Source organism: Rhinatrema bivittatum, chromosome 10 (assembly GCF_901001135.1).
Source record: "Rhinatrema bivittatum chromosome 10, aRhiBiv1.1, whole genome shotgun sequence".
Classification (NCBI taxonomy): domain Eukaryota; kingdom Metazoa; phylum Chordata; class Amphibia; order Gymnophiona; family Rhinatrematidae; genus Rhinatrema; species Rhinatrema bivittatum.
The window spans coordinates 40747085-40769891 of record NC_042624.1 but is presented as its reverse complement, the minus strand read 5'-3'; the positions used below and the strand labels follow the sequence as shown (position 1 = coordinate 40769891).

Below are 22807 nucleotides of genomic sequence, written 5' to 3'. Positions count from 1 at the left end.
CCTGACATCAGTGCTGGGCAGAATGATAGAAAATATTCTTTAAAATAAAATTACTGGCCATATAGACAGACATGGCTTAATAGGGAAGAGTCAATATTGGTTTTAGCAAAGAAAAGTCATATCTTGCAAATCTATTATATTTTTTGAAGGTATAAATAACCTATAGATAAAGGTGAGCTAGTTGATATATTCTTATTTGGATTTTCAGAAGGCATTTGACCAAGTCCCCCATGAGAGACTCCTCAAAAAACTGAAAAGTCATGGGCTAGAATTCAATGTCTATTGTGGACTGGTAACTGGTTATAGGACAGGACTGAATGGCCAGTTTTCCAAATGGAAAAAGGTTGTTAGTGGCATACACCAGGGGTCTGTATTGGGATCGGTTCTATTTAGCATATTCATAAATCTGGAGAAAGGGATGATGAGTGGGGTGACCAAATTTGCAAATGACACAAAATTGTTTAGAGTCATTAAAACAGCAATGGATTGTGAAAAACTAGAAAAGGATCTTGTAAGACTAGAAGACTGGGTATCTGAATGGCAGATGAAATTTAATAAGGAAAAGTATAATATAATGTTTGTTTACATTTGTTACCAGGCACTGATATCCCCCCACAAACATCACGTTGTAACCTTGGTAACACAAATAAGTAGTTAAGGAGACAGCCAATGAAATGCTCCCACAAACATCTTTTTTGTTGCAAAGAAGAGCTGATCAATATGAAACCTGAAAAATGTGCATACAGATTTGAATCTTCACTTATAAACAACATTATTAATTAGATTAATACTTTACAGGGTCATTTCTCATTTTGTCATAAGGGCTTAATGCGTTTGTTAGGGCTTTAACACATGCAATGGAGTTAGGGCAAAGTTTATGGTAATGTTCGGCAGTTAACGCATGGAAATTGGACATGATAGGACTGAAAATGCTGTTACCAAGGGGAGGGGGGAGAGAGAGACAGAGAGAAAGAGACATAGATTACTTTTTTTCCAACTCTCAGTATTCCAAATGATACCCAATCTTCACAGGTGTCTACTGTGCTGTTTGTGCATGTAACAGTGTATCTAAAACTGCCTCTAAGCCTTCCCCACCACCCCTGACCCCTCACTCCGAGTTTTAAGTCCATCCTACTATGGTACTGTAAATAGCAAAGTGGGGTCACTTTGCAATATTGAGGTTCTCTCTCTCATCGCAAAATGCGTTTAAAAACGTTATCGTCCAGTACCACAAATTGCGATAATAGCGCAGATTGTGATTGCAATTAAAATATCTATGCATTGAAGTAAATGGAAAATTTGCTTAGCCGCACCCCCTTTTTCTAATGTGGGCATTAGGCTTGCTATAAATATAGCAACATGATAAATCTAGGCCTTAGTTTGGTCACAAGGGAAAAACTAATTATTCTGGATATTTTATAATAAGCAGTGAGATAGCAGCTCCAGTGTGTTTAATAGTAATTTTACTCACTTATTTAAACAATTTGTAGCCCACTGATCCACAAATCTCAGCGTTTAACAGAGGATACATACATAATTAAAATCACCTCAGATAACACAAGATATATATATATATAACAGATACTAAAAAACTAACGTAATAGAAAACAAAACTGTTTACTGCAAGGCCTAACCTGGGTATCAGAGTGTAAAGCCATAGCAAACAGGTATATGATGTTTTCTGAAACAAAGCAAGTCATTTTCAGCTCTGAGGTATTCAGGCAATACGTTCCAGAGGGTTGGACCAGCTATACTAAACATCCATTCTCTAGATGAAGTTAAGCAGGCATACTTCAAGGTTGGGACTTCCAGCAAATGTTGGGAGAAAGAACAGAGGACATGAGCTGGGATGCATTGGCAGAAAATACATTGGAGACATGGAGGGACCAGGTTATGTAAGGCCTTAAAAATAATAGTGAGAACCTTAAATCTGATCCTCTATTCCACAGGGAGCCAACGTAAGAACATCAGAACAGGGGAAATATGTTCTTATGAAGCAGAACCAGAGATTAGCTGCGCTATGGAATTCTGAATCAACTGCAACACTTTCAGATGTGAATGTGGAAGACCTAAAAACAGAGAAACCAATATTCAGTAGGCCATTTAGAGGATAAATTATCTTTGATAACTTGTCCAGTATATTCAGCGGGATAAACATATACAGCCGGATATACATATAGCCGGATAACTTTCATTCTAAGCAGCCATTAGTTGAATATGGCCGGTTAGCCCTAAGTTATCCGGCCTTTAAAAAAAAAAAAAAAAAAAAAGGCACTGGGGGGCGCTCTTGAGCAGCGATCAAAATGGCCGCCTGAGCTTGCAGCTCCGCTCGATCTCGCTCCTTCTTTTGGGGCAATATCGCTTCAAGGGACCTCATTCTTTCAGCAAATAGCTCCTCAGTCAGGACAAACACATGGCTACCAGTAAATCTGGAAAAATTGAGGCAGCTTTTGCGGCAGCTTCAGGATCCAAGCGGGCTAAACAGGACCCTCTGTCGCCTGACAAGGCCCCACCACCCAAGATAATGGCGTCTGTTGATTTGGTTCTTAAAGGACTTAAACAACTAAAAGAATCTTCACTTATAAACAACATTATTAATTAGATTAATACTTTACAGGGTTATTTATCATTTTGTCATAAGGGCTTAATGCCTTTGTTAGGGCTTTAACACATGCAATGGAGTTAGGGCAAAGTTTATGGTAATGTTCGGCAGTTAACGCATGGAAATTGGACATGATAGGACTGAAAATGCTGTTACCAAGGGGAGGGGGGAGAGAGAGACAGAGAGAAAGAGAGACAGAGACAGAGATCTCCAAGCTATGTCTACAAAGATGGAATCCTTTCAGACTCGTTTAGACGATGTTGAAACATCGGTTTCTGCGCTACTTATGATGACTGAGCCAGTGTTGCACTTTTCTAGGCAACTGGCAAATTTACACTGGGACATAGAGGACCTCTCTAATCATAACAGACAAAATAGTGTTCGCATTCTAGGCATACTAGAAGGCTCAGAAGGTACAGAAATTCTTGCTTTTCTAATGCAAATGATCCCTGCCTGCTTGCAGATAGAATTTGAACAACCTTTTGAGCTAGAACAGGCTCACAAAATTCCCTCGCGGCCACTGCGGAACTCTAAATATCCGCGCCCGATAATTTTCAAGATGCTACGATATCCTCAGGCACTCATGATTATGGCCGCAGTCAGAACAAGAGCCCCTATACAGTATCAAGGTCGCTTGATATTATTTGTCCCCGATTTGGCGAAACCTACAGCAGATAGATGGAAGGCTTTTTTTTTTTTCCCTTTCAGGCCTCGATTACAAAAATTGGAAGCTAAATATGGTCTGCTATATCCCGCTCAGATGCGGGTCACCTGCCACAGTCAAACAAAGGTCTTCCATCATCCTAATGATCTTGAGGAATTTTTGACCAACACTGAGCATGCTCTGGATATGGTAACCTGATGGGAATCCTCAACATCTTACTTTGTATAGTTACTGTACCAACCTGTTATATATATAACTACATCTAGCTTCTATGCCATGCATTCTGCATGTGATTCCCACACTCCTTCCTGCTTCATAGGAGGTTCCCTTTGTTTTTCACAGTGACTGTTCACAGAGACTGGATAATCGAACCCTCATTTTAGGAGGCTAATTCTTTTTGAAACTATCAGTGATATTTGTCTCTCCCATATTATTTTTCCCTTTTTTCAGAAATGTTGAAGACTCAGCTAGGAGTAGAGCTGTGATTTTGAGTGGCCTATAATCCACCCAGAGACCCTTTACTTGCTCATTGCCTTATAATGCTTGTGCTGGAAGATTTATCTCATAGCACTCTGTCTTCTTTTCTCTTTTCTTTTTGTCTCATGCTGTTTCTACCCTTTATTTTTCTTGTTTCTTCTTTCTTTTCTCTCTTTTGTCCTCTTCTTCTACAAGCAGGGTTCAACTTTTCCACTTTGATCCCACTCACCTTTCAATTGGATATCTAATAACCGGCGGACAATCAAGACTTTTTGGATATATTTATGGCGTCGACCATCTCTTCATTTAATCTTGTTTCCTTAAATGTTAATGGTTTCCAACACCAGATTAAAAGGAAAAATATTCTCACTTATCTTCAGTCTTTGAAAGCAGATATTGCCTTACTTCAGGCAATATCTGCTTTCAAAGATCACTCATACATGAATATGATGAGCTTCACTCATCATATTCACGTATTGACTATTTTTTTATCTCACACCAGCTGGTCTCCAGGATTGCTAGTGCAACTATCTGCCCTATATTAGTGTCTGACCATGCTGTGGTCTCCTTGAAATGTGAACTTCAGTCTTCTATCACCATTGATCACCAATGGAGATTCAACTCAACTCTACTGGCTGACTCTGACTTCATGACTATGCTTCGCTCCAAAATTTCTGATTATTTTCACTTCAACAATACTGGTGAGACATCACCTTCCTCTGTCTGGTTTGCCTTTTAAGGCCACAATTTGGGGTGATATTATCAGCTATACTGCCCATTAGAAGAAACTCCAAAAGGCACTGGTTGCTCTACAAGATGAAGTCCTTACCTTGGAACATATGCACATCCAATCTCCTACACCGTCTACATTAGCCGCTTGATCAAAGCGAAATTTCAGTACAATCAGAAATTGAGCACCACAGTTCAGCTTCATATTTTCCAAAATAAAGCCCTCTACTACACAGAAAACAACAAATGTGGCCATATGCTGGCTTATTATCTTAAAAAACGGGCTGAAAAGAAACGTATTATCGTGTTCCAATCAAATCCTGGACATTCTACAAGCTTTCAAAGACTATTATGCAGACTTGTATAAGTCAGATAGTACCTCTACTTCATCGGATATTCAAAAATTCTTATCAAGTTGGACTCATCCTTCCTTATCTTCGTAGCACTTTTGGATAAACTCATTACGCCATTGGAAATCGAAACAGCCCTCTCCGCTCTTTCTAAGGGCAAAGCTCTGGGACCAGATGGTTTCACCACTGACTTTTTCCAAGCTTTTCAGAAATAACTTCTACATTTATATGATTATTTTACTAAAGCTCCCCTATTCCCTACTACCTCTGATGCCTTTACTGAAGGTCCGGGAGCGACCTCCTGCACTATGTCATAGGGGCAGACGGTCAGCCCCTGTGACATTGTGAGGGCAAAGGTAGTGCCGGCGCCATTTTGAATACTGGCAATACGGCCGGAGTGCAGGAGGTTGCTCCCGGACCCCCGCTGGACTTTTGGCAAGTCTTGTGGGGGTCAGGAGGCCCCCCCCAAGCTGGCCAAAAGTATCTGGGGGTCCAGTGGGGGTCTGGGAGCGATTTCCTGCACGCGGGCCGTATTGCCAATATTCAAAATGGCACCGGTGCTACCTTTGCCCTGTCACATAGTAAGGGCAAAGGGCCATCAGTGCCATTTTCTTTAGCGCAGCTGATAGCATGGGAACGGGTGGTCGCTCCCCGCGGCCCCCCTGGACCACCAGGTATGTGTAAAAAGTTTTTTGGGGGGGGGGGTCAGGAAAGTGGGGGAGGCTAAGGGGGTAATTTTAAAGGGTCAGGTGGGGGTTTTTTTTTGTTTTGTTTTTTTTTTTTATCGGGCCATCGGCGCCATTTATATTAGTGGCAGCCAAAATGGCGCCGATGGCCCGAGAGCGGTAGATCGCACCGGGACCCACCCACTGGACCACCAGGTAATTTAAAACATTTTAGGGGGGGTTCAGGAGGGTGGGGGATTTGTTTTAAAGGGTCAGGGTGGGTTTAGGGGTTGTTTTGGTGTGCCGGTTTTCCCGCCCTCCCCCCCCCCCCCCGATTTACGATTTTTCACGATAAATCGGGGGAATTTCTATTGTATCGCGACTCTAACGATTTTTGACGATTTAAAAAATATCTGAAGATTTTTTTAAATCGTCAAACAACGATTCACATCCCTACAATTTATAGCTTCATAATATGCACTATCGACCGCTGGTTCCAACATATAATCTCTATGATATAATATCTCTATGATATGTTGACCTGCTAACTCTTTCTCTTTTTCTTCCTCCTTTCTCTTCTTGTTCTTTAACTTTTCTTTCCTTCTCTTTTTGTATTTCTTCTTTTCCTCCTCCAGGTATAATTGCCATGTGTTTTCCTCTCATTCTTACTTGTGATGTTAACATCTGATTTCACTATTTGTATGTATATAATATTGTGTGTCTCATGTTGCATTTTATGCCGATTGTTCTTCTTTTGCATACAAATTTCAATAAACAAATTTAAACAATAAAAAAAAAGGCACTAAGTCACGGCTTCCCAGCCTGATACCCACCCCCCATCACCTGTCTCAACCCCCCCACTCTTCTGCTCACCAAAATAATGGGCCCCAAGCTTTAAAAAGCACACTACAGTGCAAGAAGATGAGTGTCACCAGTACAGGGCTCTAGCCCCTGGCCCCCTCCTCACTAAAAAATATTAACTTTATCCCTTCTGCTCCCCCCAACATTCACTCACTCCCCCTTCCACCCACCCGGTTAGCGTACAAATCACCCCTCAATCTGCTGGGATTGCTGTGCTAAGCGATCCTGATGTGCACTTCCAGCATTACTTAAGTAACTCTGGATGCATACTGCATAGTGTAGAAGTATGCTTTCAGTGTTATTGCCTAAGTAATGCTGGAAGCAAATGCTGGGATTGCTTAGCACAGCAATCCCAGCAGATCAAGAGGGGTGATTTACAAGGTAGCCAGGTGGGTAGGAGAGTGTCTGGCTGGGGGAGGGGAGTGAATGAATGTTTGAGAGGGGCAGAAGGAATAAAGTGAATATTTTTTAGCATGGGGGGAGCTGGAGATCGGGGCTGGTGGCACTCATCTTCTTGCACTTTAGTGTTCTTTTTTAAGATTAGGGCCCATTTTTTGGGGAGAGTGGGTAAGAGGAGAGTTGAGACAGATGTGTGTGTGTGGGGGGGAGGGTATCTGCATATCTGCATTGCTGGGCAAACAGAGTCTCGTCTCAGTCTGTAAAGGCCTCGCAGTAATAAAAGCACATGAGGACAGCACTTTCTCTGTGCTGATCTTGCGATACACGAGATCAGCATGAAGAAAGTGCTAGACCTACAAATTTTCAATACCGAGTGGCCTGCAGAGAAGAGCAGCAGCACAGCAGGCTTGGATAATGGATCGGCTCCTTCCCGGTACATGGTGGTGGTGACAGCTGCAGCGGAGGAGCAAGAGAGGCTCCAAGGCTGCTGTGCATGTGTGAGAGAAAAAGAATGAATGGGTGCTTGCCTGGGGGAGCTGTTTGTGTGTGAGAATGAATGGGAGCTTCCCTGTGTGTGTCTGTGTGTGAGAGAGAGAATGAATGGGACCTTGCCTGGGTGTGTGTGTGTGTGTGCACATGAATGGGAGCTTGCTTGGGGGTGTGTGTGTGTGTGTGTGTGTGTGTGAGAGAATGAATGGAAGCTTGTCTGGGTATGTGTGTGTGAGAATGAATGGGAGCTTGCCTGAGTGTGTGTGTGTGTGTGTGTGTGAGAGAGAATGAATGGGAGCTTGCCTGGGTGTGTGTGTGAGAATGAATGGGAGCTTGCCTGGGTGTGTGTGTGTGTGTGAGAATGAATGGGAGCTTGCCTGTGTGTGCATGTGTGTGTGTGTGTGTGAAAATGAATGGGAGCTTGCCTGTGTGTGCGTGTGTGTGTGTGTGTGTGTGTGTGTGAGAATAAATGGGAGCTTGCCTGGGTGTGTGTGTGTGTGTGCGCGTGCGTAAGAATGAATGGGAGCTTGTGTGGGTGTGTGTGTGTGTGTGAGAGAATGAATGAGAGTTTCCCTGAGTATGTGTGTGTGAAAGGGAATGGGTGAGTGTGTGTGCGCGTGTATGTGTGTGTGAGAGAGAGAACACATCGGAGCTTGTGTGTGTGTGTGTGTGTGTGTGTGAGAATGAATGGGAGTTTGCCTGGAGTGTATGTGTAAGGGAGCCAGTGATAGTGAGTGCATGTGTGTGTATGTGAGGGAAGCAGAGTGAGAACATGTATACAAGGGTATAAATGGATAGGTGAAAGAGCACTGTGTGTATGGGTGAGGGAAAGCATGTATGTATGTGTAAGGGTGAGAGAAAGAGAACACGTGTATGCAACAACCCCCCACCTGCTAATCCATGACAATCTCGGCTCTTCTGGAAAACAAAAAAGTTACCAGGTAATGAGAACAGGGAATTTTTTAAAAATCCTTTCTAGTTTTAATAATTGGGTATTATTTCATATGTCTGTTTTTAAATATTCTATGGGTGTTTGGAACATTTTAATATGAGTTTTTAACTATTTGATGTTATTCTATTGTTAAATGTGTTGAATTATTGTTTTTATTGGTATGGTTGCTACTTTGGTCCTCTGACTGTGGGGTATAATTGCCAGTGTAATGTTCCCCTCCCCCTTATTCATGGAGTTCTAAGGGGGACTCTGGCCCTCAGTTCCAGTAAGTGCCAGTAATGTGGCCTTTAAAAAAAAAAAAAAAAAGTTTGCCCATCCCTGCTCTAGAATGAAGGCTTTGAGATAAGGTTAAAAAGGGTTAGACTAAGGAGGAATCTTAGGAAATATTTCTTTACAGAAAGGGTGGTGGATGTGTAAAACAGCCTCTCAGTAGAAATGGTGGAGATAAAAACAATACCTGAATTCAAGAAAGCATGGGATAAATACAGGGGATCTTTAAGGAAGTGATGAGAATTATAATGCTAATTTGTGGATGGGCAGACAAGATGGGCCATACAGTCTTTTTCTGCCATCGTGCTCTATGTTTCTATGAATGGCATCAAGGCTATCTAACAGCAGAGATTCAGTGTTATGATGAGGGCAGAAACCAAATTGGAACTGGAGTAGCATATTGTTATTCTTGACATAATCCTGGAGTTGAATAAGCACTATTTTTTCTTACTTTGGATAAGAGAAGTAAAGAGGAAATCGGTTGAAAGTTGAATAGCTCCAAAACATTTGACTTAGGTTTTTTTTAAATTGGGTTCATGATAGCAGGTTTAAGCACAGGTGGATACAGTCTCTCAGATAAAGAGGTATTCATAAGGCATGCAAAGAAAGTAGCAACATTAGAGCACAAGACATTTTTAAAGAGCTGCAGAACTTGAGTTAAATGTACAGTAATTGTCTTTTAGTCCAGCCAAAATCAAAACAATCTCTATGGGCATATCGATCTGGGGATCTTGCTCAGAGGCAGAGGGCAATGATAATGTACAAGGTATAACCAAAGAAAGTGGAGAGGAGGCGACAAAGCCTACTATAGTTTTTGATATCTTTGTCCTGAAAAAGAGAGGCTATTTTTTCATGTCAGTTGTGGCAGGAAAAGAATTGCACTCGGGGTGGAAATTGATGAACGAAATATTCTAAACAATTTGTGCAGCTGTGAGGCAGCACTGGTCATTTTCTCAAGTACTAGTCCTTCTTAGCCTCTTCTACCAGAGATCTATAGCGAGCTAAAGTTGCTCGATAGTCAGCTAGGTTCCTAATCAGGTTTATGTGCATGCCATCAGTGTAAAGACTTTCACAAATAATTTTTCAGTGTCCTAAAAGGAAGTAGAAAACCAAGGAGCACAGTGCTGACACTTGACCCGAAAAGATTTCAGTGGTAGAGTCGTGTCCAGAGTCGTGTGCAATGATGACTGCCAGATATTAAGCATGGTACTGATATCGAGATCGCCAGTAGGTGAGGAAAAATTAGGCACCCACTGAGTTTGTAGTAAATACACATCAAATGGCGGTCTATGTGTCATTACTCTGGGCAGAAGAGCACCATGAATGGTAGCAAGCAGATGTTCTGTGGAATAGCTAATTAAATAGAGATCTGTCCATGGGACAGCAGTGAAGAAATTTGTGAGAAGGAGGTCTAAAGAACTAAAAAGGGAACATTGGTTTCTTTAGGAAATTTGGGAAGAATTATTTTAGATAAATCAATACATATGCTTTAAAAGTCGAATGCTACCTCAGGCATATTTTCAAGTTGAGGTCAACAGAACTAAAACCTAAAAATTTACCAAGACTCATTCATAAGAGATGTACTGTTTTCATGAGTTGTTTCCATGCATTTATTTTTAACTCTTTTCAACACAAACAAGATCAATACTGATGATGTACTATTTATCCCTATATAAGGAAATATTTAGAATACTTACTGGTTCTTTATCTGTATTTTTACTGGTGAAAGCTTCAAATCTGGAATCAAGATCCGCTTGTATTTGGTCCCTCCGTTTCAAAACACTCTAGAAAAACAACATTTAGTATTCAATTATTTCAGTGAGATGTGTGTAATATAATTTCCTATTCCTGGAGCAAATTCTGTAATCTATATTCCTATTCCTACAGTAACTAAAAGCCTAAGATTTAGAATTTATAGGTGAAACAGTATGATCTCTCTTTGAATTTTAAAATCTAAAATATAGTAGAAGCAATATTTTATCTCCCTTCCTGAAATTATAGTAAGGTATTTTAGCTTTACAGTAATGGTGTGTGTTACTAAAGAGCAGGGTGTATACTCAGTTCTAAAGGTGGTAAATCACTGGGCATGCACAACAACATAATTAAGGGAAAGACATGCCTTTAATATAATTAGTAAATGATGCCACATGAAGACTAATTGCCCAATTATTCTGGTCTATACTGCTATGAATATATGCACAGTATATCCAAGTTGCCAGCCATAGAAGCTTGACTGCATGTAGGATATGGAAACATTAACACCTGTTAATTTTTGGTCCTTGAATCTAGTCCAGAAAAGTGGGTTATGTCCCCCTACCAGAAAATGGAGGCAGAATAAACAGTTGTCCCTTATTTTCATTTTATTTATTCAAATTTATATTCCGCTTTTCACAATTTTTTTTTTTGCGCTTCAAAGTGGATTACATTCAGGTACTGTAGGTATTTCCCTATCCCCAGAGGGCTTACAATCTAAGTTTGTACCTGAGGCAATGGAGGGTAAAGCAAAATTGCTTACCTTGTAATAGGTGTTATCCCAGGACAGCAGGATATAGTCCTTACATACGGGTGACGTCACTGACAGAGCACTATCACGGAAAACTTTCTGTCAAAGTTTCTAGAACCTTTTGACTGGCACACTGAGCATGCCCAGCATGCCATGATCCCTCGGGCCACTGGGGTCTCCCTTCAGTCTCCTGTATAGCAATAAACGTTAGCAAAAATAAAATAATAAAATGTATCGGACCCAACTCCGCGGGGTGGTGGGTGTGTGGGTTTCATAAGGACTACATCCTGCTGTCCTGGGATAACACCTATTACAAGTTAAGCAATTTTGCTTTATCCCAGGACAAGCAGGATGCTAGTCCTCACATATGGGAGATTAGCAAACTATAGGCCGAGTCATTTTGTAGTGGACCAACACTGAAGTACTGTTGGAAAAAATGAGGCAGCCTAAATCACAGCAGGTTGGATGTAGAAGGAATTGGGATTATGGTGGAAACAAGTTCTTTAAGACAGATTGTCCATAGGCTGAATCTTCTTGTCCTTCTTTGCCCAAACAGTAATGAGCTGTAAAAGTGTGAATAGAACTCCATGTTGCAGCTTTACATATGTCAGCTATTGGCACTGAACGATAGTGTGCTACTGAGGTTGACATTGCTCTTACTGAGTGCGCCTTTACTCGTCCCTGGAGAGGAAGGCCTGCTTTTTCATAGCAGAACACTATACAATCTGCAAGCCATTTGGAGAGAATTTGCTTGCCCACTGCTGTACCCAGTTTGTTTGGATCAAAAAAACAAAGCGTTGAGTGGATTTCCTATGGACTGCAGTGTGATCTAAGTAATATGCAAGTGCACGTTTACAGTCTAAGGTGTGCAAAACCTTCTCGCCTTGGTGGGAATGAGGTCTTGGGAAGATTGTGGGCAAGACTATGGACTGATTCAAGTGGAATTCCGTAACTACCTTGGGAAGGAATTTTGGGTGCGTACGCAGTACCACTCGGTCATGTAGGAATTTTGAATAGGGTGAGTATGTGACAAGTTCTTGTAACTCACTAACCCTTCTAGCAGATGTAACGGCTACTAGGAAGAGAGACTGCCATGTAAGAAATTTAATATCGCAGGAATCCATGGGTTCAAAAGGAGAACACATGAGTCTTGTTAGTACTACATTAAGGTCCCATTCTGTGACTGGTGACCATAACGGGGGTTTAAGGTGAATTAAACTTCTCATAAATCTACTGACAAGGGGTTGTGCTGATATCGGTGCATCCCTTATTGTATGATGGTAAGCTGAGATAGCACTTAGATGTACTCTTACTGATGAGGTCTGGAGACCAGAGTCTGAAAGGTGCCAGAGATAGTCTAACAAAGATGTAGTGGGGCAGGAAAAGGGGTCAATACTTTTCAGGGCACACCACGTGGTGAATCTTTTCCACTTTGAACTATAGTTTTTTCGTGTGGAAGGTTTATGTGAAGCTACAAGCACTTGAGAGACATTAGTTGAAAGACTGAGTGGTTGTAAGATTAAACTTTCAACATCCAGGCCGTTAGAGATAGGGATTGAAGGTTGGGATGGCACAATCTGCTCGGATCCTGAGTTATGAGAGTGGGAGCTGTACCCAGGTGAATCGGTTCCCTGATTGAGAGGTCCAGAAGCATGGGGAACCACATTTGTCAAGGCCAATATGGGACTATGAGTATCATGGGCCCCTTGTCCTGTTGCAGCTTTACTAGAGTTTTGGTTATCAGCGGTATCGGGGGATACGCGTATAGAAGACCTGAGTTCCAGGGGCGAGCAAAGGCGTCCCTGGCCAATTGATTTCTCTGTTTGTGCAGGGAGCAAACGTTGTCCACTTTGTGATTCAGTTCGGATGCAAAGAGGTCTATCGCTGGTTGACCCCAATGTTGAAATATCCTGGTTGCCACTAAGGGATCCAGGGACCACTCATGAGGTTAGAATTGCCGACTGAGATGGTCTGCCACTACATTGTGAATGCCTGCCAGATAAGTGGCCTGGAGAAACATGGAATATGTTAGGGCCCAGTCCCAAATCTGTGCGGCTTCTTGACAAAGGAGATACGAGCCCGTACCTCCCTGTTTGTTCAGGTCCCACATGGCCACTGTGTTGTCCATTTGTATCAGAACAGTCTTGTGTGAAAGGCAGTCCTTGAACGCATGTAGACCATAACGTATAGCTCGAAGCTCCAGGAAATTGATTTGAAAGGTTGCTTTGAGTTTTGTCTAAGTACCTTGAGTTTGAAGATTGTCTGTGTGAGCTCCCCAACATAAGGTGGATGCATCTGTAGTTAAAGTTACTTGCGAAACCGGTTGTTGGAAAGGTAGGCCTTTGCGTAAGTTGTTCTTGTTCGTCCACCAGAGGAGAGAAGAACGTAGTTGGTGGGTTACTTGAACTGGAGACGACAGTGGTTGAATGGCTTGTATCCACTGTGATATTAATGTCCATTGGGTTATTCTCATGGTTAACCTGGAGTGACTTGAACTGTGGAGGCCATGTGGCCAAGCAGAGTTAGAAACTGATGTGCTGTCACCTGGTTCTTTAAGTGCAGAGAGTTTGCTAAGGAGGAGTGTGTCTCCGCCAGGTCTTCCGGGAGGAACGCTCTTGACATTATGGTGTTCAACTCTGCTCTGATGAATTGCAGTAGGCGAGATGGGAGGAGATGGGATTTTTGGTAGTTGATTAGAAATCCCAACAAGTGGAGCAGATTGATTGTGCACCTGAGAGACGCTAGAGCTCCTTGTTGTGATTGGCTTCTGATGAGCCAGTCGTCTAGGTAAGGAAAAGCGTGTACACTTTCCTTGTGCAAATGAGCTGCTGCTACTGCTAGGCGCTTTGTGAATACTCGGGGTGCTGAAGCAAGTCCGAATGGCAGAACCTGGTATTGGTAATGCTGATGATACACCAGGAAACACAGAAACTTGCGATGAGGAGGGAATATTGGAATGTGAGCATAAGTGTCTTACAAATCCAGAGAACAGAGACAGTCTCCTGCTTGAAGAAGGGGAAGCATGGTGCCTAAGGAGACCATTCTGAACTTCTCTTTCCATAGAAATTTGTTGAGATTTCGGAGGTCTAAGATGGGACGTAGGCCTCCTGTTTTCTTTGGAATGAGAAAATAGTGAGAGTAGAATCCTCTGCCCTGCTGAGGTCGGGGAACTGGTTCCACGGCCCTGGCTCTCAGAAGGGTGGATAATTCTGCTTGCAGAAGAGTGATATGATCCTTGTGTATCCAAAGAGACTGTGGTGGGAAGTCTTTTGGTACTGTGAGAAATTCAGTTAGTAACATTGTGTTATAATTGATAGTACCCATTGATCTGTTGTGATATTTGACCAATGGGTGTGAAAAAGAGAGACTCGACCTCCCACTGGTGTGGTTGGTTTGGGGTTGGTGGAATGGCTGCTGTCCTCTGGCTGTTTTTCAAAAGCCTGATGCTGGGCCTGTTAGAGGAGGAGGTTGAGGCCTAGAAGCTCTCGGTTGTCTAGGCTGGGATCTTTGTATTGGTCTTGATGCTCTACCAAGGGGTGCTGGTGGATAGTACCTATGTGGTCTATAGTAGGGTTTTCTGGTATCCTTTCTTGCCATGTGGTATGAGGCAGACGAAGTATCTTGTGGGATTGCTGACAGTTGACGCAGAGTTTCCGAGTGTTCTTTGAGTTGGGCTACTGCATCTTGAACTTTTGTTTGAAAGAGGTTATCGCCCACACAAGGTAAATCTACCAGCTTTTCTTGAACTTCAGGCCTGAGGTCTGAAGCCTTGAGCCAGACCCAACGACGAGCACTGATACCAGTTGCCATTACTTGTGAAGAGGTTTCAAAACTGTTGTAGGCAGCACAGACCTCATGCTTGCCTGCTTCCAAACCTTTGTGGATAATGTCATTAGCTGAGTCCTGATATTGTTGAGGCAGAGTCTCAGCCAATTGTTGCATCTGCTTCCAGAGGTTGCGCTAATATTGCGTCATATAAAGTTGATATGATGCTATTCTGGAAGTAAGCATCGAGCCTTGAAAAACTTTCCTGCCCAGAGAATCCAAGAACTTTTGTTCTTTTCCTGGTGGAGTCGATAAATGAGGCCGTACTCTCTTTGATTTTTTTCTGAGCCGATTCCACCACCACAGATTGATGTGGAAGTTGGGCTTTCTGATAGCCAGGGATGTGCTGCACCAAATAGGTGGTATCCATTCTTTCATTTACTGGGGGAACTGAGTATGGGTATTCCCATAATCTGTCCTGTAGTTCTACTAGGACCTCATGTATTGGAATCGCTAATACTTCCTTAGGAGGGTCTACAAAATGAAGCACCTCTAAGATCTGTTGTCTGGAATCTTATTCAGACACTAGTTTATACAAATAAGACCACATACCTCAACTAGACCAATCAGAAGCACCTACAAAGACACTCTATATGCCCCTCAAGCGAAAACATCCCTTAGAAAGCGTGCCATATCGACAGCAGGACCCCATCAATGGAATGCGTTGCCTCTGGACCTCAGGCAAGAGCCTTGCCCATCTACATTAAAAAAAAAAACTTAAAACATGGCTATTCAGCCAAGCCTTCCCAGACACTTAATTCTCCCTCTCTTCCAGCCTGACTCAAGTGGACATTCCAGTCAGACTCCACAGTCCAACGCATTGATCCTGTTGTTTTTCTCAGTTATCATCTCATTTGTTTTGAGATGATTTGTTAGGTTATGATATGTTATGTTATGACCAGTTCCACTGTTATTTTTTCACCCCTGTTCTTTGTATCACCCCTGAGCGAATTTTGGAGTTACATTGTAAACCGATGTGATTTGTATCTTTTACAGGAACGTCAGTATAGAAAAGTTAAAAATAAATAAATAAATAGTTAAAAGGAAATAGTGTCAGCCATTTCTTTTACAAAAGTGGTAAAAGACAGGTCCTCTGGAGGTGACTTTTTTCTGTCTTCAGGAGGGGACAGTTTAGACATGAAGTCCTCTGAAGATGTGTCAGTGTCTCTATCTTCCCAAGAGTCCAATGGAGTATGCTTTGGAGGAGAAACATGAGGATGTCTCGATGGCATTGATGGTTTTTGTGGTGAAAAGAATGGTATCGATGGAGAGGCCAGAATTATCGGTCGGGAGAGTCCAAAGGGTTCCGGCTGAGGTTCAGATGGTAGAGAAGTATCAGAAGCATCATCGTCACCGACTGGAATAGGAGTGACGGGCTGCACTGGAAGAGCTCTGATGAGGGCATCAAGCTTCGACATCAGTGGCTGGAATATTGACAAATCCGGTATCGGCATCGGAGCTGGCATCAGCACCGGTGAAGGCACTGGCACCGGTGGAGGCACCGGCATCAGCTCCAGAAGTGTCGATGGACAAAGATCTCTGAGACCTTCTTCTCATTGCCTGGCAGATAAATCAGTCCAGTTCCTCCCTTATAGCTGGTGAAGTCAGATCAGCTATAGGTGGTGGCAGAGAAGGCATCATCGGCTCTTCCACAGGGCCCTGTGGTGGCTCGATGCCCGGCACCTTTGGAGGTGGGGAATGCCTCGGAGTAGTAGGCCTCGATAGTCCTTGTAGACGAGACCATTTTGGTGATGGTTCTCTTGGCAATAGTAAGGCCTCTGGCGTCGAAGTTCGTCTATGTCAATGACTATGCTTTTGTGGATGTTCGGTGGCTTTTTCAAGCCCGGATGTCGATTTCACCGATGCCACAGACGGAGTCGGAGATAGTCAGTCTCCGGAGCCATCCATACGACGCTTGCGAATTACTATTCTTTTTGACACTCCAGCCGGAGATAATTGGGTCGACGTCATAAGTTGTATATGGAAAAGATGTTCCATTTTTTCTTGTCTGGCCTTTCTGCCCTTGGCAGTCATCTTTGCACATTGTGCGCAGGAAGAAACGTCATGTGACTGCCCCAGGCACAAAACACACTCAGCGTGTGGGTCGGTAATCAACATTGTGCAAGTGAGTTCGGGCATTTTTTGAAGCCGTCGATGGCCTTCTGACCAAAAAATTAAGTTATTCGAATCAAGCGGGAAAACATTTTTTACTCACCAGCCAGTGGTCGGAGGGAGACCCCTATGTAGGGGATGAAATTGAGAAAGATTTAAACTTTTTTTAAGACAAGTTTGTGTGAAGAGATTCACACAGGGTTCCCTTCACCGCGATGCTAAGTGCAGTGCGGAAAAACGAAGACTGAAAGGAGACCCCTGTGACTCGAGGGATCATGGCATGCTGGGCATGCTCAGTGGGCTCAGTGTGCCAGTCAAACGTTTCTAGAAACTTTGACAGAAAGTTTTCTGTGATAGGGCTCCGTCAATGACATCACCCATATGTCAGGACTAGCATCCTGCTTGTCCTGGGATAAAGTGACTTTCCCAAGGTCACAAGGTGTCATCACTGCAACTACTTAGGAGTGGTGCTGCATAGAGAAAAAACAATATTCCTATGATGAAGCACTGAACAGATCATTCAAATTAATACGATTTTAAAAACTTCTAAAATTTGGAGAAATGATCCTCTTATAGCACATTACCTGTCCACACTCTGTGGAAACCAGGAATATACCAAGATGGGAGGTAGCAACCGAACACTGAAAAGAGAGAAACTATCCCTTTATAATAAATATGTATAATATAGTCATCTGAAAACAACACCTCCTCTCTCTTATTATGGCCTAACTTTCCCAAAGGCTCCTGAACTGATGTAGCAGAATTCATGGAAAGAAAAGTAACAGGTAATAAAATTTCTCCTTCCATTTCTGATACACCAATTCTGACACGCAGGAAATACCAAAGTTTAACAACTTCAGGAGGGAGAACGTAAGGGCCGCTCTGAGAACACCAGCTGCAAAAGACTGAGTCCTCCTTCGCAAGAATATCTAATCTGTAATGCTTAGCAAAGGAATGCAACGATGATCAAGTAGCCACCTTACAAATATCCACAGACACTATAGCAATTGTTTCCACCCAGGAAGAAGATTGTGCTCTATTAGAATGAGCACAAATGACTTTGGAAGCCTGACGGCTTTTGAACAAATACATTGAAGATATTGTGCCCTTGATCCATTGTACCAGAGTAGCCTTAGAGGCCGCCTCACCCTTATATGGTTCTTCAAGCAAAACAAATAACTTATCCATTCTTCAGAATGTATTGGTGACTTCCAAATATCTAATGAGAACTCAACAGACATCCAAAAATCAAGGATTTGTTGCTGCCCTCTCTCTCCTCTTTAGGGAAGGATAGCACAAAGAAGTGGACATTGAGATGAAACATCAACATTACATTTGGGAGGAAGGCAGGTACAGGCCAAAGAGTTACTGAATCTGATGCGGCCACCAGAAGTGGATCCCGACAGAAAAGGAGCCTGAAACTCAGAAACACGCTGAGCTGAACAGATTACTACCAGGAAAACGGCTTTGAAGGAAATATATTTCAAAGGCTCAAGAGAAATGATACTATTGCCTTCAGAACCAAATTGAGATCCCACTGAGAAACCAAAAAAGGACACATCCAGATGGGAGGCAACAGAACTCTAACCCTGAAAACAATGTGCTCCCCAACCTAAGCTCCGCTGAAGGAAGGTTAAAATACAAGGGATATCCAAATGCCAAGGAGAAATTGACCATTCCTTGCAGCACGTTTCAAAGACGCCAAACTTGAACAAGAGCCAGAGAAGTTGAAGTTGAGGTCTTATGGGCCTTCAATAGGATAAAAAATAGCCATGAAGAGTAATCTTTTTCCTCAAGCATGACCTCTTCTCAAGAGCCATACCATAAGAGAAAATGGAAATGGATCTTCCATGGTGATTGGAATCTGCATGGCCTAATTTTAAATTGCCAGCATGCATAAAAACCGTGAGATACACACGTGGTCAGGCTGTGCGGATTTTAGAATGTCCTGGAACCGCACGCACATGGATGCCCATGCGTGGCTTTTAAAATTTACCTGTAAGATTCCTCAAGCATCTAGGAGACAGCGAGGACAAGTGAAATGCAGTATCATCAGAGCTGCATACCAGGGCCTCCTTGGGCAATCTGGAGCTACTAGGACCACACAAGTATGTTCCAACTCTGCAAGGAATTCTTCCTATTAGTCGCCAGGGTGGGAAGGCGCACAGTAACTCCCCTCTTGGCCAAGACTCAACTAGGGCATCTATTCCTTTAGTTCTACACTTCTTGCAACTGAAAAACCAAAGAACATTTAGCATTGTTGCAAGTTTCCATCAGATGTATGTGAAATGTTCCCCACCCACAGTATTATCTGTTGAAAGTCATCATGGTTGAGTTCCCAGTCATCTGTATCCAGGGGATTCCTGTTAGGAAATTGGCTTAAACATTCTCCTGACCCACAATATGAGTCACTATCAAGTGTTGTAGATTTTTATCTTCCCAAAAGAAAAGGAGATTTGTCTCTTCTGACATCCCTATGCTTCGGGTACCTTGTCTGTTCACATATGCCACCCATATCACATGGCTGGAAGCACTCTGACCACCTTTCCTCTTAACAAGGGAAGAAAGTAACAAAGGGCTAGTCATATTGCTTCGGTTTCCAATCTTGTGACAGACCAAGAGGCCTCTTCCTGAGATCAGAGGCCTTGAGCTACTTGATCCAGACAGTGTGCTCCCCAACCTAACAGGCTCACGTGTGATTAGAATTCACGAGGGAGGTGCCAGCTTCATGCACCTCAATAGATTTTATTTTTTATTTGAGGGACTGTCCAACAAATGAGGCTGCTCCTCACCACTTTCAGCAAGGAAAAGCAGTACTTGTAATTTTGAGAATAGGGTAGCTATTGAGATAGAAGTGAAGACTGACATAGTCTTGTGTGAGCCATGCCTATGGAATTAGATCCAAGGTGGCTGCCATCAAACCTAGAAGCTAAAAATAGTTCCAATCTCTTGGGGCTCTCAGAGCAGCAAATCTCGGCATCTGTTGCACAATCTTGGCCACTCTGATCCCTGTTAGGCATACTCAACCTGCCTTTGTATCAGAACAAGTCCCAAATGTATTCCAAGGACTGAGCAGGAAGAAGTTTGCTATTTGCAAATGTGATCATCCAGCCCAAGCCTTGTAAAATTTGGAGATCTTCTTGGTAAGACTTGTCCCTATTCAGCCAATCATTTAAATAAGGATGAACCATGATGCCCTTTCTTTTCAAAATGGCTATTACAACCACCATATCTTTAGTAAATGTTCACGGGAACTATGTCCAGACGAAAAGGGGAGTGCTCTGAACAGAAAATGCTCTCATAGGATTCAAAAACAAAGATATCTGACCTTCCAACTTGATGGGGATATTAAAATATACTTCAGAAGAGTTCAGAGTCAATAGATTCTCACTATCCCACACTGTCACTAATACAGAATGAAGAGTTTCCATTCGGAAGTGAGAGATAAGGAGACTGCAGTTCACTCCCTTTAGAATGAGGATAGACCTATAGACCCCATCCTTTTTGGGAACCACAAAATAAATGGAATTCCAACCATGGCTTTTTATCAGAATTAGGTATTTGAATTGCAGCCTGCAACAGCTGAAGTCTTGAGAATATCCCAGACTGTCAACCTCTTGGTGACTGAGGTACATGGAAGAACCATGAAGACATCTAGAATGACTTAGGGAATGGCCTCTGCTACTACTGACATCAGAAGCATGGGATCTTCTTAGTATTAGTTCTTGTAGCCTGGGTTTGGCCTCTGCTACAAGGATGTTGATCTTGATGGATCCTTGGTCTGATCCAGAATAGCAATTTGTTATGTTCTTATGGGGGCAGTGAGCTCCAGAGCTCAACTGGAGCGAATGACATCCAATACCTACTGGTCTGAAGTTATATGGGTCCACTCTTGGTAAAATTATTGTAAGCCATCACCTACAGGAGGCACCAGAGTGTGAACCCACTGCTCTTCAATGTGAAATATATCTGGCTACTGAAGATCTAGCAGCGTAGGCCTTGGCTTTTTGGGCCATGAAAGGCCAGGTTCTTTCCCTTAACCCTGAAACTGCTTGCCAGGCCTATAATGTCTGGAGTCTTGAAATTGTCCATGATTTCTGCTAGAATGATAAAAAGACCGACCTCTGTCCTCAGGTAGCTTTGTGACTTCAGATCTCTGAGATTTTTAAATAGTTGTTCAGATCTTCCTAAATAGCAGCCTTCCTTTAAAGGAAAGCTTGTCCAGCCAAGACTTAGACCACAAATCTTCCACCCAGCTGCTATGAATAAAGTTACTGAACTAGAAGAAATTGTATTTATTTTAGATTTGTATATTTTCCGCTTTTCGGCACTTCAAAGTGTATATCAAAGCAGATTACATTTAGGTACTATAAGTATTTCTCTATTCCCACAGGGCGTACAATCTAATTTTATAACTGAGGCAACAGAGGGTAAAGTGACTTGCCCAAGGTCACAAGGAGGAACCCTGGTTTCCCTGTGTCGTAGTCCGCTATTCTAACCACTAGGCTGCTACTCCACTACAATTCTAAGATTTATAAAGGGCATCAGGTAAGAGTGCAACTACCGATTCCATTTGAGTTGCCTTTTCACTCTCTGGGAGTAACTGAATCGACCTGTGCCACCAAATTGCCACAAACAGCAAATTGGACAGAAAAAGCTACCGAGATAAACATGTGATTTAATGGAAATTCAATCTTCCTATCCTGAGGATCCTTTAGGAAAGTAATACCCTCCCATCAAGTTAGTTGTTTTCCTAGTGACAGCCTTGACTAGAGTATTCACTCAAGTCATCTGAAATAAGTGCTGTACAACTTCCTGAGAAAGGGGGTACAGTTTAATAAAATTCTTCACTTCTTTTAGGCCACTCTCAAGGGACTCCCATTAAGTAAGCACCATTACCTCAGAGTGAAGGGGGAATGCTTAGTTTAGACATATTATGGACCCTCTTGATAATGAGATCCCAGTCAGGAATCTCCTCAACCTTAGAATCTGAAAACATCACACCATTAGATCAATAAGAGACATTATCTTGTCCCTATGGAACAAAAAGATAATTGTCTCATCTTCCCTTAATAAGCGGACCTCCCCTTCTTCTAAAGACATGCATCTACTAGAATCTAACTGATTATCAGGCTCCTTATATTGAGCCTCTAAGGGAGAGAAGAAAGTCAATTCTGAAGACAACCTAGGTTGCTTAGCTGGAACCTGGTCTGAACCATCTGCTGGTGGCAGAGAATACTGGTTTTTCTCTGTACTGCACCATCCCTAAGTTGTGGTGATGATGTCACAAAGGAAACTGTGTACTCTGCCTTTATCTGTTGGTAGGGATACAAGTAGAGTGATATAGCAGGATGAAATGGAACACTATTTATCCAGGTCAGTTTTTGTCATCTTCCCATCCTGGATAGATGAGCATACACGTTCCCATACTTAATTCAACACCCAAACCCCCCAACCCCCATCTTACTACCAAGCTTTGTAGTAATCTAAACAGCTACCAAAACTAACGAGGCTGTTGCCCAAACATCAGGCTGCCTATATCCTTGTCCTTGATGAATGGTATCAATACTGTAGGAAGCAAAACATGACTTTACAGATCAAAAATCAGCAATCCAAAAATATAGGCCAAAACAAAATGAAACAATGATACTCAACTACTTCTTACAAAAAAGTGAAATCCATTGAATGATGGTATCATACACACCCCAACAAGGAGTAAATAACTATCACTGAACGCCCTAAGAAAGGGCAAAAGCTTGAATTAGTTATGCTATAATCAGTTGCCATCAATTCTGTGAAATTTTCAGTGTGATAAATCAATAAAGTAGCAAAGAAGACATGTCAAACAAACTCAGTCTCTTTAAAAGAGTCATGTTAATCCCAAATGTCATGAAGCAGTTTGGTTCTGA

At 42.4% G+C, this 22807-nt stretch overlaps 1 protein-coding gene across 5 annotated transcripts in view; it reads right to left on the bottom strand.

The window, feature by feature from the left end:
- Positions 1–22807, bottom strand: part of SNX7 (sorting nexin 7) — a 229408-nt gene that overhangs the window by 100907 nt on the left and 105694 nt on the right. For all 5 annotated transcript variants that reach the window (XR_003858903.1, XM_029617777.1, XM_029617780.1 and 2 more), the window contains exon 7: positions 10156–10242. Coding sequence is in view for 4 of the 5 variants with exons in the window: in XM_029617777.1 (XP_029473637.1) it covers positions 10156–10242 (87 nt within the window). In the remaining variant the exon portion in view is untranslated. The remainder of the gene's footprint in view (positions 1–10155; positions 10243–22807) is intronic.